General features: G+C 56.2%; 1 protein-coding gene across 1 annotated transcript; it reads left to right on the plus strand.

The window, feature by feature from the left end:
* The first annotated feature begins 10,413 nt into the window (after positions 1-10,413).
* Positions 10,414-13,573, plus strand: MYEOV (myeloma overexpressed). Its single transcript, XM_017948174.3, is given in 6 exon segments — positions 10,414-11,503; positions 11,620-12,141; positions 12,143-12,480; positions 12,483-12,538; positions 12,540-12,618; positions 12,621-13,573. Coding segments are annotated over 5 exon segments (741 nt in total). The 5' UTR covers positions 10,414-11,503; positions 11,620-11,917; the 3' UTR covers positions 12,665-13,573.
* The last annotated feature ends 2,714 nt before the right edge of the window (positions 13,574-16,287 follow it).

Here is a 16,287-nt window from a genome sequence, read left to right on the forward strand (position 1 = left end):
CCTGAAAGGGTTCCTTCCAAATCTCCAGTAAGCCCAGTCCCCTGAGCTCCGGACAGCCGACCTCTACCTGCATCCTCACGTGGGTGGCTCGTGGGCACCATGCACCTGGCATTTCCCCCATGGGCTCTTGTTTCAGCTTCACTGCCCCTGATTCCTGTCCTTGATTCTCCCTCAGCAAATGGCCATTGTCTACCCAGGTGCTCAGGCCAGGACCTCGCCACCCTCCTGTCCTGCATCCACACACACGGACTCAGTTCATCACCCAAGACCAGGGGCGGATCTTCCCTCTGTGGGGTCTCTCAAATCCTTTCACCTAACTTACTCAGATGATGGCATTTTAGTTAGGCCACCGCCTGATTGAGTCTTGGGAGGGACAAGCACTGGGACACGAATCCTGTCTGGAAGCAAGGCTCAGGGGCTCCTTCCCCAAGGAGGTGGGCACAGCTCACGCTGAACCTAGTGAGGTTGCCGTGGAGGCCTAGGTGTTTCCCTGCCTCCATCCTCACCTGCTGCTGTCCGTTCTGTACACGACACCTTTTGAAGTCCTGAAATCGAGCTGCCATGGGGCCTCTCTGGATACACCTGCCCTGGCTGTCACACACCAGCCTCGCTGCATCCCTCCCAGTGCCTCCAATGACTCAGGCCCTGCCGGCCCCAGGGCCTTTGTACGTGCTGTTCGTCCTGCTGGGAGTGGCTTTGCCTCCATCCCACACTGCGGGCTCCTTCTCAATCTCAGGGTTTCCCCGGAGAGCCTCTGCACCACTTTTCCTGGGCAGGTGAGGGGCTCTATTCTTGCTCCTCACTGGCTGTTCCCCTCACTGACACACTTTGTCACTGCTGATTTGCTTCCCCACCTTCAGAGTCTGCCTCTCCCACTAGAATAAGCTCCACGAGGGCAGGGACTGTGTCCTTGGGGGTCAGCGGTGGCTCCCACAGTGGTGCTGAATGGACACTTGTTGGGTGAATGAGTGAATGAATGAATGGCTAGGAATGATGACCGTGGGCTGCAGGGAACAAGGTTTCTCCAGCTGGAGTCCAGTCGCTGCCTCAGCAGTCTCCACGGGTGCCCGTGTCCACCCTGGACCTGAGGAAGTGGCCGCAGTGTGCACCGCTGGACCGGGATGACGGAAGGCCTGTGTCGGGGTTGGGGCCAGGGCTGTCGTCTTTTCTCTTTTGGTTTCCCCACGAGGCTCTGCAGTGAGCTTGGAGGAGCTCTTTGTGGGCCTCCGCTCTCACAGACACCCGTTCACTCCCACCTGTCCCTGCCCTGAGGCCCTGCCTCAGTCTGGCCTAGCAGGAGTCCTCTGCACTCCTGACCGACCGCTCTGTCAGACGCCCGGGGCAACAGCGTTTACTCTGGAAAGAGACGATGCTGCAGTTGCCCCTCAGCCTGAGCCATGGCTTCAGGGGACAGTGGATGGAGTCTCCCCAGCTCATAGGGGTTCTTGCTGGGGGTCTGCAGGGCTGTTCCTATAGGCCCATTCCTGTCAAATCTGACCATGTCACTCTCAGCCTAGAACACTCAATGGCTCCCACAGCCCTCCTGATGAAGTCGTTGCTGTTCGCCATAGCCTTCCAGAAACTTCTTGGCTGCCCCCTCCCCATTCTTCAACCTCACCTCTTTCCATCCCTCCATCCCTCGCCTCTCATGGTCCAGGGATCCTGAACACCCTGTGCTTCCCCAAACCTCTCCCACTTCCAGGCCTCTGCACACACAGCTCCCTCTGCTTCTCCAGCCATCCAGGAATGGGCCAGTGACAGCGCCCTGTGCTTCCCACACCGTCACCTCTTCTGGGGTTCAGAGGGTTCAAAGTCCCACTTCCCAGTCTCCCTGAGACCATCAAACTCGATGCCTGCAGGTCGCATCCAGCCTGCGGCGGCTGGAACCAAATGTGAGTGCTCTGCATTCCTTCCCACGGCTGGAGGCGGCCCAGATCCTCGGGCCAGTGCGGGGGGACGCCCATCAAGGATGGCCTCTGTGACAGTGTGACGAGAGTGGGGAAAGGTCTTTGCAGCATGAGGGTTCTGAGGTCTGCGGGTGTGTGTGTTGCATGAGCACAGCCGAGCTCATCCAGGCTCACTCAAGGTCCTGCTTTAGAGAGACCTTTCCCTGGGGAGTTTGCTGGTCCTGCCTGGGTGGTATCAGGTTTCCCCTCGGCTTCCCCAGCTCTTGGCCTTTGCCACCCTGGCCCACTTTGCTTGCATAGCCCTCTCAGGGGACAACCTCCTGGCCTGGCTGAGGGAGCTCTGGGGGCGAGCCCCGGGCCCACCCTGCTTGCATCTCCGGCTCCAGGGCCCTGCTCGAGCCTGGTCCTCCCGGGGCTCATGCCCCGCCTGCTGAGCCTGCTGAGAGACTGCCCTTGGCAGGCCCCCCTCCCCGGTGCCCGCGTGCACATTCTTCCTTCCAGAGGAATGTCCCAGACCCAGGTTCCCACAGAGGTGCCTGAACTGAGGGGAGTGACTCTCTGGACCCTGGCTGTTGTTCTGCTGCAGAAAAAGCCATTCTTTTGAACTCTGCTGAGTGAGCTCACAAACGGGGCATAACCGAGACGCGGGAATGCCTGGGTCGCCGCGCAGTCACCGGGCAGGGCTGCCCTCCCCTGTGGGTCAGCAAAAATGGTGTCAAGTGAAACCCATTCTAATTAAAGGGAACATTAAGCAGGGGCCTTTTAAACATGGCCATTTCCTAAAGTTCTCTCTTGATACCAATTAATTCCCAGAGGAAGGAGTGGAGGTGAGGGTGGGGGGAGGCAGCTGAAAGCCCTGGGAGAGCCTGGTCCCCCACCTCCAAATGCTCACTCTGCATTTATCTAGAAATCCATCTCAGCAGTCATTTAAAGACCCCAGGAAAACTTCTGCAGGCCCCAGCTCCCCAACTGTTTAATGAACGCTGCCCCACACCACCACCCTCCCCCCCCTTCCTGGGAAAAGAGATGAAAACCAGAGGGGCCAAAAACATCGCTGAGATGTGAACTGGCCGAGAGATGGTACTGGGGAGGATTGGTCAAGTGGTGGCTGGGTCGCATAGATCCACCAACCCCCTTGCAGAGGGGTTGAAGAAGGCATTCCTTCGACAATAATAAAAGATACATTTTTAGAAACCAAGAGGGTCTTGCTTCTGTGAGTTGGGACTGAGGGTGAACTGGACACCTGCCTCTGTGCCACCACCATGAGAAACAAAAAGGAACCAAATCTCTGTTTCCATGCATTCTGGGAGAGAGACTCAGAGACAGTGGCTCCGGTCGACATTGGTGGAATGACTTTCATGTGCCAGGTACTGGCACCCACCTGGTCAGCCCACCAGGGTCTGACCCTCCTCTCTGCCCTCTTGGCTGAGATAGTTGGAAAATTGCAGTAACTACCACCATGTGCACCATGTACGTCACTGTGCTCCAGATGATAAATCATGCACCCAGCCTTGCTCTGCCTCCGTTTCTATGTGTGTGCTATAGACAAAGACAGAAAGACAGAGAGAGGAGGACAGCTGTCTCATCCTCCCTGTGTGATAGTTACTACAATTTTCCAACTCTCTTGGCTGAAAGTAGCCAGAGAGCAGAAAGGAGGGTTGGACTCCAGTGGGCTTCACATAGGCTTCATGATAAGGTGAGGAGTTCATCTAATTGAGAAGAGTGGTTCAGACCCCAAACACCCTGAATCCATCAGTTTCCTGAGCATTAAAGTGAGGATTCTGCAATCAATTAGTTATGTCTGCCATGAGAACAGCATGGCACAACCGTGGGGCCCGAGCAGGCGCTGCTCTAAGATGGAAACTGAAGTGGTGTTTGAGGAAAAATTATGAAAGCAACTGGATAAAGCCATTGAACTTTCTTATCTCAAGGGCCTGAAGTAGCTTGTGACATGTCCTGAGATAAGAACCCACACCGTCCCAACCCATTGCCTGGGTCACCCGATGGCCTCAGACACCTGTGAGGGCTAAACCCAAACCTGTGAACCGCACCCTCTAGCTTTATGGCACCACTCCCAGCCTCCAGCCTCTCCCTTGGGCCCCATGTGGCTGCCAGCTCACTGTCTATAGTGCATTTCAGTTAAGCCATCGTCTGAGTAAGCCTTGGAAGGGGCCAAAGCTGGGACACGAATCCTGTCTGGAAGCAAGGTCCAGGGGCTTCTGGCCCAAGGAGGTGGGCACGGCTCACGCTGAGCAGCCGAGGCTCCCTGACGTGCCGTGTCTGCTCCAGCCTCTGCATGTACCTGTTGCCTCTGCTTGGGCTGGTTCCCCTCGCCTGGGCAGCCTGGAAAGCTTCTAGCTCTGCAGCACTCACAGCAAAGCCCCCTGCCCTCCCTGGCCCAGCTCCTCTGAGCTCCAGCAGCCTCTTGGATAGCCCCATGCTTTGCACTGATTTCACTGTGTTGTAAACAATCTGTATGCGAAGACTCTCTCTCCTGGGCTCCATTCCTGGGGCCCATCACAGAACGACTGAGTCTCACCTTTGTGCTCACCCCCTGCCAGCCATTGTCTCCGAGTCTGTCTCCCAGAATGCATGGAAACAGGGATTTGGTTCCTTTTTGTTTCTCATGGTGCTGGCACAGGGCCAGGTGTCCAGGTCACCCTCAGTCCCAAGTCACAGAAGCAAGGCCCTCTTGGTTTCTAAAAATGTACCTTTTGCAATTGTTGAAGGAATGCCTTCTTCAACCCCTCCGCAAGGCTCTGGAGGACCTTGGTTTGCTGAACTGCGAAGTAACCGCTGAGCTAAAGCCAGCCCCTCTGGAGGACCTTGGTAGGTGGCTGTACCAGTGTGGATGGACGGGGTCCCTCTCTGCCCCAGGAGCAGCAGGGGCCTCCAAGCAGCCTTCTGTGTTGCTCCTTGTGGGAGAAATTCTTACTTGGGGCAGCAGCCAGCAAAGCAGAGAGGCAGGTACCTGTTTTAGTGCTATAGGGCTTGGCCTGGACACCCTCTGTCATGTGTGTGATAATCATAGCACAACGTCGAGATCAGCATCTGATCACCATCCATGGCTTCTTAAACACGTACTATGCGCCAGGCACTGAGCTACGCACTTTTTAATGCATCACTTAGTTCACTCTCTCACAACTCGCTGGCATCAATCTTGCTTTACTGTTGGGGAACGGCAGGCCCAGAGAGGTGGTGCAAGGCAGTAATTTGAACCAAGGCCTCCCTCCTGCTCTCCACAGCTCATGCTCTCACTGTGGCACCTGCTAATTCTGTAGCACCCAAGTAGGTCTGGGTAGGCTACCCTGCCCCCATCCCAGGAGGAACCCAAGCTTCAGGAACCTCCTCAGGAAAGGCCCCATGGGCCATGACCTTTGAAGATCCCCCAGAGGCCACCTGCAGGCATACCTGTATTAGTTATCTGTCGGCATAACAAATCGCCATCAACGCAATAGCTTACCACAACCCCAGTTGCGGGTTCAGAGTGCTGCAGGTCAGACATCCAAACAGGCACTGCTTGGTAGGTCTTCTGCTCGTGGTCTCACGTGCTGAAAGTCAGGGTGTCAGCCAGACTGGGTTCCTGCTGGGGGATCTGGGGAAGAATCTGCATCCACGCTAATTTGTGTTGTTGGCGAATGCAGTTGCTTGCAGTTGCAGTTGTAGGATTGACGTCCCTGTTTCCTGCTGGTTGTCGGCTGGGGTCACTCTCAGCTCCCTTGGCTGCCCACATTCCTTGCCACGTGGGCCCCTTCCTTTCCCAAATCAGCAGTGGTTCTCATCGTCCAATTCCCGACTTCCACTTTGGGAACCAGATGGAGAAAACACCCTACTTGTAAAAGGTTCATGTGATGAGGTCAGGCCCATCAGGTTAGCGTCCCTTTCTCAAAATGAACAAGTCAACGGTGCCATCAAACACAATCCTATCATAGAGCAGAGTTCATCATATTCACAGCGGCAGGGACTGTGTAGGGCGTGTACACCAGGGCTGTGGGTCTGGGGATCATCATAGAATTCTGCCTCCCACAATTTAAAAAATTAATTCGGCATCCGTGCTTACTTTTCCAGAGAAAATCGCACCATATTGGGCTGCAGTGGGGCATGGAGAGGGCCACTGGCTTCACACAGCCTTGGTTCAGAATCCTGGCTCTGATCTCCAACACCTGATGTCCTCGAAGAAGCAGCCTGACTGTTCTGGGCCTGTTTACTCATCTGTAAAATGGAGTGAGGGCCACTTGGCAGGGCAGCTGGAAGGTTAAATGGGATCATGCAGGTAGAAATTTTGGCAGAGCCTGACCCTGGGGGCCTGGACAGTAGATGATGCTGCTGTGCACGGTCTTTTAGAACAACCCAGCCTTCTGTTTTGTTTGAAGTAGGGTGGGATCAATGAAAAGCATGTTTTTAGGCTCAAACACATCTGAGTCCACATCAGGAATCTTCCAGAGTCCAACTGTGGCCAGCGAGGCCCTGAGTACTGGACAGGAGACATGCCATGTGCTGACCAGTGCCCACATGCTGGTGGCTGCAACCTGGGCTGGCTGCTCACCAGTCACTCACGGTGGGCAGGGTCAGGGCCCAGTCTGATCCCTAAGAGCAGGAGGGTTGGGCATGGAGTCGTGGCAGGTGGAACATCATACGCCCATGCCATTGGAGCTGTGGTCCCTCCTTGGCAGTGCTCTGAGGGAAACTGGCACACCTGTGCCCCTCCCTTTAGAGTCTTTGGCTTCCTCATTGTGTCTTAATGCAAAAGAGCAGCCAGACTGGTATGGATGATGGGAGGAGCCTTTTGGCTCAGACAAGGAGTGTCAGAGAAGGGGTCACAAAGACAGCTCTGTAGGCTACGCCAAAAGCAGTAAAGGGTAATGTTAGGAGCAGGTCTTGGTGCAACTGCCTGGGTGTGCCTCTAGGTTCCACTGCTAACTTGTTATGTGACTGGGCTACTCTACGCTTTAGTTTTCTCCTCTGTAAAATGGGAATAACAGTAGTCCTAGCTCGTAAAATTGTCAGGAGGATTCGTGTCCACCACTGACATGTTACTGTTATCCACCATCCTTCCACCACCATCCATCATTCCTTCCTTCCTGTCCACCATTCATCCACCATCCACCATCCACCATCCATCCCCCACCACCACCATCCATTATCCATCCTCCATCCATCCTTTCCTGCTTTCCATCATCCATCCATCCATCCACCATCCATCCACCATCCACCATCCATCATCACCACCACCATCATCATCACCACCATCATCATCACCATTATCCTCCTCACCATCATCATCACCATCACCATCATCATCACCATCATCACCACCACCATCATCATCACCATTATCCTCCTCACCATCATCACCACCATCACCATCATCATCACCACCACCATCATCACCATCACCACCATCACCATCACCATTATCCTCCTCACCATCATCATCACCACCACCATCATCATCACCACCATCATCCCCACCATCCACCATCCACCATCCATTATCCATCCATCCACCATCATCATCCACCATCCACCATCATCCATCCACCATCCATCCACCACCACCATCCACCATCCATCCACCACCCACTCCCACTATCCATCCATCCACCACCATTCCATCCTCACCATCCATCCACCACCACCATCCACCACCACCATCCATCCACCATCCATCACCATCCACCTGATCCACCACCATCATCCACCATCATCCCTTTCCTGCATCATCATCCACCATCATCATCATCATCCTGCATGGCATCATCGTCACCACCATCCTCATCATCACCACCATCCTGCATCATCCAGCATCCTGCACTGTCATCACCAATCGCTGTCGTCCACCGCCGTATCACCATCCGCCATCGTCCGCCAGCATCATCCTGCATCACCATCACCGTCAGTCATCATCCGCCATCCTGCATCGTCCGCCACCATCACCATCATCACCTCCATCACCATGACCATCATCACCACCACCACCATCACCACTATTATCATCCTCACCATCATCATCACCATCACCATCATCACCACCATCACCATCACCATCATCACCACCATCATCACCCCATCATCATTATCACCACCCACCGTCACCACCATCATCATCACTATCATCATCATTACCACCATCATCATCACCACCATCATTCTCATCACCATTATCATCCTCATCATCCTCCTCATCATCATTATCACCATCATCATCACCATCATAATCATATAATCATCATCATTACCATCACCACCATTATCCAGCATCATCTCATTATCACTATCACCTTCATCACTATTACTGTCATCGTCATCATCATCATCATCACCATTTCCTTTCCATCATCACTATCACTATCATGATTACCATCATCAACGCCATCATTATCACCATCATCACTATCATCACCATCACCATCACAAACTCGTCATGATTTAACAGGTGGGCTGGCACTCTGAATGTTGAAGACAGAGGGAGAAAATCAAGCCGGGACAGTCAGATTTCTACAGTCCTCCCTAGCAGGACCCAGGTGGGCTGTTGGGGGTCCCAGAAGCAGATATCAGCCCAAAAGATGAGCTTTGATAATCAGAGTGAGGCTATGGTGAGACTGAGTGACACAAAAGAATCTAGGGTTGTTGGAATGCTGACAGCAGACAAAAGTGAGATGAGGTATCTCCTGACACCACCCCCTTCCATCTGCTCTCAGACGGGGCTCTTTTGCCAGGCAAAACTGAAGTCTTATGCCACCTCCACCTCTACGTAACCTCAGACAGGCTTCATCTTGTCTCCTGGCCTCAGTTTCCTCATCTTTAAAATGGGGACATATCAGGATCTGCCCTCAGCAAGTTGCTGGGGGTCTGCCCTGAGCAGCCGGTAGATGGCGCTAATGGCTGGTGGTTGGGTGGGGGGAGGCTCCCATAGGGGCTCTGGAGGCCCCAGTAGGGCACTGGGGAGACCTTCCCCGATTCCCTGGGGGCAGAGCAGAGCTCTTGTCTTTGCAGGAGCTGCAGATTCTGCCTTGGGTATCTTAGAAGCTTTGCACAGGCATCTCCAGCTCAGCAGGAACCAAATGCCATCCTGTCTCCCCACCTCACTGGTGTCACCATCTTCCTGGGAGCTGTCCGCATACCCCTCTCCTTGGCCCTCACCTTTAATTTGTCCCTGAGTCCTATCAGGGTCACCCTCTATCTCACCACCATCTCCCATCTAGGTGAGCATGGGAACCTCCTCTCACACTCCCTCCAATTCCCCTCCACTGCAGTTGGGGGAGGCTTCTAAAATGCCAAATATAGCCCAGTCTCTGCAATTTGCAGGGTCCCCAGCCCTCGGGATAAAGTCCAAACCCCTGACAAACCTGTGAAGCCCCTCGAGGCCCTGTGGGTCTGCGGCTAGCTCTGGGCTGCAGCCCTGTCTCTGGTCGCAGTCCAGCTTCCACCAGGGTCCCGGGGCACTGAGCTGCCATCCCTCTCTCCCCTCTGCTGGCTCCTCCTGACTGCCCGTCTTCCCCTGGCCTCTCTATGCTTCCTGCTGGCATTGATAACAGTGTCCTGGAGAGCTGGGCAGGAGGGCTGCCTTGGGTTCCTACTGTGTGCCCCACATAGTGCAGGGCTTGACCCTTAGCAAGTGCTCAGTACACCCATGTGGAATTGGGGGGTGAGGGTAAAGGGAGGAGGAGGGAAGGGCCAAGAGCTCCCTGTGCTCAATGAAGAGTGGGACTTGAGCAAGTATCCATTTTTAGTACCTCCCAAGATGTGTACAAGAGGCCTGGGGCCAGCAGAACCCCTTGCCCCTGCCCATCCCCCTCCAGTCTGTGGGGGTCCACTCCCAGCTGCCCAGCCGTGAGGCCTCCGTGGCTCAGCTCCTAATCTGTTAAGTGAGGACAGCGGTCGTAGCCCTCACAGCGAGACCACGTGGGTTACATAACTTGTTCTTAGGGTTCCTAGCTTGCAAGAAATCCCTAAGAATGTTCTACACTCCTAGGCCCACTATTGTTCTTAATATTACCCAGGAAACGGTGGAGAAGCGAGTAAATAAATGAATAGGTGAATGAATGAACGAATGAATAGCACCCTAGCCCCACGGTCTCCTGGGGCTTCAGGATCCTTGAGGAGGTTGGCTGTGTAGGTTCCCCTCAGGTAGGACCCAGGTGAGCTGGGGAGTCTTAACTCACCCAGGGCAGGCCTTAAGGTTGGGCATAACCATGTGTGGGCTCTGCCCTGGCCTTACTTAACCAAGAGAGGGAAATGCTGGCAGAGAAGAAAGTCCTGCCCACCAGACAGCCCCATATACCTGGGGTAGACCCACCCCCAAGGAGCCCCACCCACCTGGGCTAGCCCCACCCCAAGGAGCCCCACCCACCTGGGCTAGCCCCACCCCCAAGGAGCCCCACCCAACTGGGCTAGCCCCGCCCCCAAGGAACCCCACCCACCTGGGCTAGCCCCACCCCCAAGGAACCCCACCCTACTGGGCTAGCCCCACTCACAAGCGGCCCCACCCACCTGGGTTAGTCCCACCCAGCAGGCAGCTCCGCCTACCTTGGCTATCCCCCTCCGAGTTCTTGACTTGATTCTCCTGTTATTGTCCTGCAAACCCACATCCCTACAAAGCAGGAAAGTGTGCCTGGGAGAGGCCATGTGAGTGGGGAGCCAGCCCAAAGCCAGGCGTCCAGGGTCTCCCTCACCTGAAGCTGACTTTTTCCCCACCTTGGACAGAGGGCGGGAGATGCCATCCCCACTGAACCCAGTGCTTTCACCAGTCATATTAGCTCCCACCCACACCCCTGTCGTGGAAGCCTTGGCTGTCACACCTGCAGGGCCGGGGCGTGCATGGCCTCAGGGATGGCCTGTTCAGCTGCTGAGTGACTCGGTCCCAGTGCCTCACCACCTGCTGAGCTCTGTGTGCTTTCTGGGCACTTCTGCTCATTGCCTTTGGGCTCAGTGAAGAGTCTGGAGTTTATCCGGAGTGAGGTGGTCGAGCCTTGGTGAGATCTGAGCAGGTAAGAAGCAGGGTCTTTCTTATGTTTTAAGGAGAGCTCTGTGGCTGCTGGGTGGGGGATCAGCTGGAGGGGCAGGAGGGCAGCAGGTGACTCATTACAAGGCTGGGGTCATCATCCTGTGAGAGCCGGGCATGACCAGTGCAGGCCGGTGGGGTTGAGGGTACAGACCAGTAGGACCCACAGACGGCTCGGGAGTGACCAAGCCTCTGCTGAGTTGCCCAGGGCCCCTCCCACCTGGAGCCCCCCAAGGTGGTGCCATACAGCCAGAGGCCTCCAGGCTCCACCCAAGACAGCCCAGCTGGCTTCTGCCCAGCCACTGTCACACACAGAGGGCAGCTGTCCCCACGGTCCCTAGAGGCGGCTGAGGACCACGGTGCCTGGAGTCGTCTGTGGCTATAAACCAGGAGGAGAAGGCAGCCCACTCCTTCCCCAGAGACGGGGAGGCTGGGGCTGCCTCGTGGATTTTGGCAGGTCCCAGCTTCCAGGATTGTGAGGTGAAGACGTGAAGGGACCCTGGAGGTCATGGGGACCCAGGCACAGAGCGGCGGCCTCTCATCCTCCCCATGGTCAAGGAGGTCGGTGCCTTCCCGGAGTGGGTTGTTTAAGGTAGGATCCTCCTTCTCTTCAGAGTCCATTCAGGAGCAGGAAAGTTCATCTCAGACCCTAAATCCAGCCACATCACGCCACGCTTAACACCTCTAACAACTTCCCCCGGCACTTAGGACAGCATCTGGCTCCTTCCCTCGGCTGGTGGCCCTCAGGGTCTGCGTCACACACACCCCAGCTCTCCTGACGGGTCTCTGCACTCGCTGTTGCCTCCGCCTGGAACAGTCTTCCTGCTGGTGTCATCGTCTCCGTGGTGCGTCCTTCCTGACCTTCCACCTCCACCAGGTGCCGACACTTCCCCTACCCCGGTATCCTCTTCTTGCCGGTGGGTGAATGCCACCTGCTGATGTCTGATTTATTCATTGGTTTTCTTGTCTGTTGTCTGTCCCCACCGGGGACAGGGACTGGTCACTCATGTTCATCCAGCAGACCGGACACTTCGTGGAGGGCTCCAAAGCTGGCACATCCCGGGGCCTCCTCTGTCTCTCCCAGGCCCTGTGTGTTGCAGTGAGAGGAGCATTTGTGTCTCTGTGGTTTGCTGCTGGAGCTAATGACCTGGAGAGAAACAAGGGAGACAAGGGTGTCCAGACAGGTGCGGGGCTCAGCCAGGAGGCAGAAGACGTGGATGTGTCCCGGGCCAGCGCCACCAGGCACTCTGTGTGGCACTGGGAACAGGAATTCTGAGAGTTAGTCTGTAAGGGTGGCGGGCATTGCTCCCCTGGGAGAAGCCTTTCCAGTGGGCGCTGAGCAGGCTGTTAGCTCGTGCCCTGAGGAGGTGCATGGGTGGCCTGGGGTCTCCACGGAAATTACACGGGCGCGCATGGGTGTGGCTCTGTGTTCATGTGGGCGAGGACTTCTGACTGGTGTCAGGGCACTCTGCATGACCCTGGCAGAATCAAGCTGCCCCGACTGTGGAAGGGGAAGAAGAGCATGCGTGACCCCCCACCAGCACCGCACCCCTCACTGCTCCACCTGGGGCTGCCTCTGGGGGTGGCTGGGTCCTGACCGACTGTTGTGACAGTTGAGGCCAGGGGTGGGGTGGGGCATGGGAGTTAAGAGGACTGGCCAGGTGGGGCACACCGTGTGCCCACCCCCAGTGTCAGGAACTTCCCCCTCCTCCACCCCCTCGTCCTCCTCCTCATCATCATCCTCACTTGTTGAGGACGTCCTGTGTGCCAGGTGGTTTATATGCCCAGCCTCATTTAATCCTCAGAATAACTCCATGAGGTAGCTACTAAACCCCCCCCCCCCCCACTTAACAGATGAGGAAACTGAGGCCCAAAGAAGCTCAGCAAGTTGCCTAAGGTCCAAGTTTCCTCTCCCAACTCTCCTACCCTCTCCTCTTCCTTCTCCTCTCTCCCATTCTTCCCTGCCTCTTCCTTAACTAGACAATTTTTTATCGAGCATCTCCCAGGTGCAGGCATGAGCCAGGTGCTGGGAAGATCACGATGATCCAGCTCCTTCTGGTCCTTTCCTTAGCTGGTTAGAGGCTGGGAGGACACGCAAGTTCAGCTCCAGCCGACTGGGGCACTGGTGGTAGCCCCTGGAGAACTTGTGCAATGGGGCTATGAGGCTGAATCTGGCTCCAGGAAAGCATGTTGCAATCCACGAGTGATGTCTGCCATGCGCACAGGCATGGAGAGTGAGGCACCTGTGCTGTCTTCTCGTAGACCCTAGACTGGTGGGGCCTCTGAAACGCACCCAGACACTGTGCTGGGTGTGCTGCATAGCCCTCCTAACCAATTCAGTACTTTTCTCTCCATTTTCCAGGGAGAAATCAGAATCTAAGGTGTCAGAATGTAAGGTTCCTGTTGGAACCCAGGCTCCAGGGTCCCTGGTTTTCTGTGACATCATGCTGCAGGACCCTGTTTCTCTCTTTGCTTTGGCTGCTGGGTAGCTCGGAAGGGAGCTTTAGGCTTGCTCTCAGCCACTACATTAGCTCAGGGGTTTGGGCATTTTTGTTGCCGGCTCCTTTGGGCTCTTTGTCCTCCCTACTGTGCTTCCCGAGGAGCAGGGCCGGATGTAAGTTATCAGCTATAAATAAAACCAAGACTTCCGTTCTGGCTCTCACTCTAGTTTCCTGGTGCATTTTTTTTTTTTTAAGTTCTTAATCAAGGGAGGGGGTACTCCTGACTGAAGATGACATCAGCATCAGCTGGCCCTGGGGGGCAGGCCCCCAGCCCCCAGGCCCGTGTGGTCCCTGAATGCCCCCATTATGAGGGGGTAACCTCATTACACAAGACGCGCTGCACGGCGGAATTTCAAATGGGGTTTTGTGGTTTCTGCCCTTTGCAGCAGAGCACACACAGGCAGCTGCGGTCGCCTGGCTTCCTCTCCCGCCGCAGTCCTGGCGCCTGGCCAGCTGGTGACCACCCCTTCCACCATGAGTCAGTTTCATTCTTAACTCTCTGACTCAGGTCCCTTTAAAGGGACAGCAGAATCCATTCGTTCCAAGCAAGGAGGGAGAGGTGAAGAACCTGCCTGGGAGGGGAGTTGGGGGTTAAGAGGAAGCTTGGGGGATCCCAGGCAGGCGGCTGGGTGAGCAGCCCTGCCTCACTCCCCTACCCCAGACACCAAGGATGGAGGGGCTTTCCTGTCTATTCCAAGGGAGACGGACCTGTGACTTCCCCAAAGCTGACTGTCTGCAAGGCAGGAACCCCCAGTGTTCAGCAATCTTCCTTTCTGTCTGGTCACAAGCACTGCCCAAGCTCTGGGCTTGGAAGGTAATGGGGGCTTTGCAAGCCGCCTCCAACGCCCCATGTGCCCCACTTCCTTCTCATCTTTGGCTCCCTCATTCCTTGTACTTCCGTCGCAACGACCTCTGGAGTTCCTAGAACATCCTGAGCTGCTTCCCCGGGCCGCCCTCCCTGCCACCTGGCATGCACGTCACTCCGCTCTTTGTGGGGGTCCCATCTCCTCCTTCTGAGCCCAGCTGTGTGCCACCTCCTCCCAGGTACATCCTGCCAGTCCGTCACAGCAACCTACTGACCTCCATAGTAGCACGAGGAACAACCCAAACTCTGTTCACCTTGCTCCCCATGTTAACGGCCCCCAGCGTGAACTGTCCACTCCATGAAGGCAGGGCCCTGCTTGTCTTGTTCACAGCACAAGGCTGGACACACCATCGGTGCTCACTCAACATTCCTGGGATCAATGGGAAATGACTGTCAGGGAACCCTCTGCAGCCGTCTTTGTCGAGGGCCCCAGATGGGGTGTGGGCGGCCCCTCCCTGTCCAGATGGTGTTGGAGGGGCTGGGGGCCCGGCATGGCGAGCAGGCCAAGGCTGCAGGTGGACGTCCCTGGGACTGGGGCTGCTGGGGGCCAGGCTGCAGTTCCAGCCCAGGTCAGGTCTCATGTGAGGCCTCTGTGAAACAAGAATTTCTCTCTCCATTTCCTTCTCCTGTCTGACTCACACTTTCGTTTTGAAGTTCCCCCTTTCTGCCAGCGCTTCGCCTGAGGTTACGGAGTGGTCAAGCGAGGCTGGCAGGGCGTGGAGACCCGGAGGAAGCTGGGTTGCAGTTTCATTCACAAAAACACGACCCGCCCGCTTCCTGTGTCCTGCCCGGGCTGCACGGCTCCCAGCCCTGCAGCCAGTTCACAGGGTGTTTGCAAGTTTGCAGGGGCCAGTGAGGGTGCTCCTGGGGTTTGAGAGGCTTGAGTTTGTCCACCCCAAGGCCTCCGTCAGGACCCCCCTTTCCCGACACTGTGCTTCTGTCTCCCATGGTGCCTCCCAGCTCACCCCGACAGGGGCCTGGCGCAGAGCCTCAAACCCAGGATTCTATAGGAGCTGAGGGCTGGGCATGAGCACCTTGGTGCTTCCCTTGGCTCCACTGACCCATCCTTGTTTCAGCACAGAGCTGGGAGGTCCAGGGAGGATGGCCTCTGCTGAGTGGTCCAGCTCCCTTTGTGGTTCCCACCTCTCAGTCTGGGGTGGATCCAAGGGGGAGGGAAGAGAAGGGGCTGGGAAGAAAACTACGCCTGTTAGGGCACAGGCTTCTAAATCCAACCTCGTATCTCCTCCTACGAGTAGCTTCCAGGTGTCCACAGGGAGCCCGGGGTCACGTGGGCATCATTCATTCTCCACGCGTCAGATGATCCTGTGGCCCCTCAGTGCCAGGCCTCCCTGACCCTCTGGGCACATCGGTGACTTTGATGTGGTTCCCCCCCTCCCACGCTGCCAATCTGGTGGTGGAGACAGAACAGCAGTCCTGGACGGTAAGGATGCCCAATGCCACGTGCCATGTTAAGGATGCCCAGTGCCACTTCCCCTTAGCAGGGGAGATGCAGAGGAGGGGAGGACACACAATCTGGGCATCACAGAAGCCTCCCTGGGGTGGGGGGCGTCCGAGCGGAGCCGGAAGGATGAGATACCAGGCAGGGGAAGGGACTGGCTGGGAGGAGAGGCAGGGAGGGGTCTCCAGGCAGAGAGACAGTGTGTGCACGGCTTGGAGTGCAGGAGAGCCCCTGGTGTGTCGGAGCTGGAGAGGACTCTGTGGAGGGTCTGGGTGGTGTGGAGCGGGGACGGAGGCCAGGCCAGGGGGTCAGCCAGGCTAAGCGGCTTGGACATTTTATGGAGGATGATGAGGAAGCCCTGCAGGCCTGTGTGCTCGGCTGGCCCCGTCCGGCTGACCACAGCTTCGTTCAGCACAATCCACATGGCACTGCTTTGGGGTCTCCGATCCAGGGTCTCATTTCACCCTGGTGCTGCCCCTGCTAGGAGGCATTGTCTCTCCTTCGGCAGTTGAGGAAACTGAGACCTGAGAGGCAAGTTCTGCCCAAGGTCA

The sequence above is a fragment of the Papio anubis genome, chromosome 12, assembly GCF_008728515.1.
Source record: "Papio anubis isolate 15944 chromosome 12, Panubis1.0, whole genome shotgun sequence".
Lineage (NCBI taxonomy): Eukaryota > Metazoa > Chordata > Mammalia > Primates > Cercopithecidae > Papio > Papio anubis.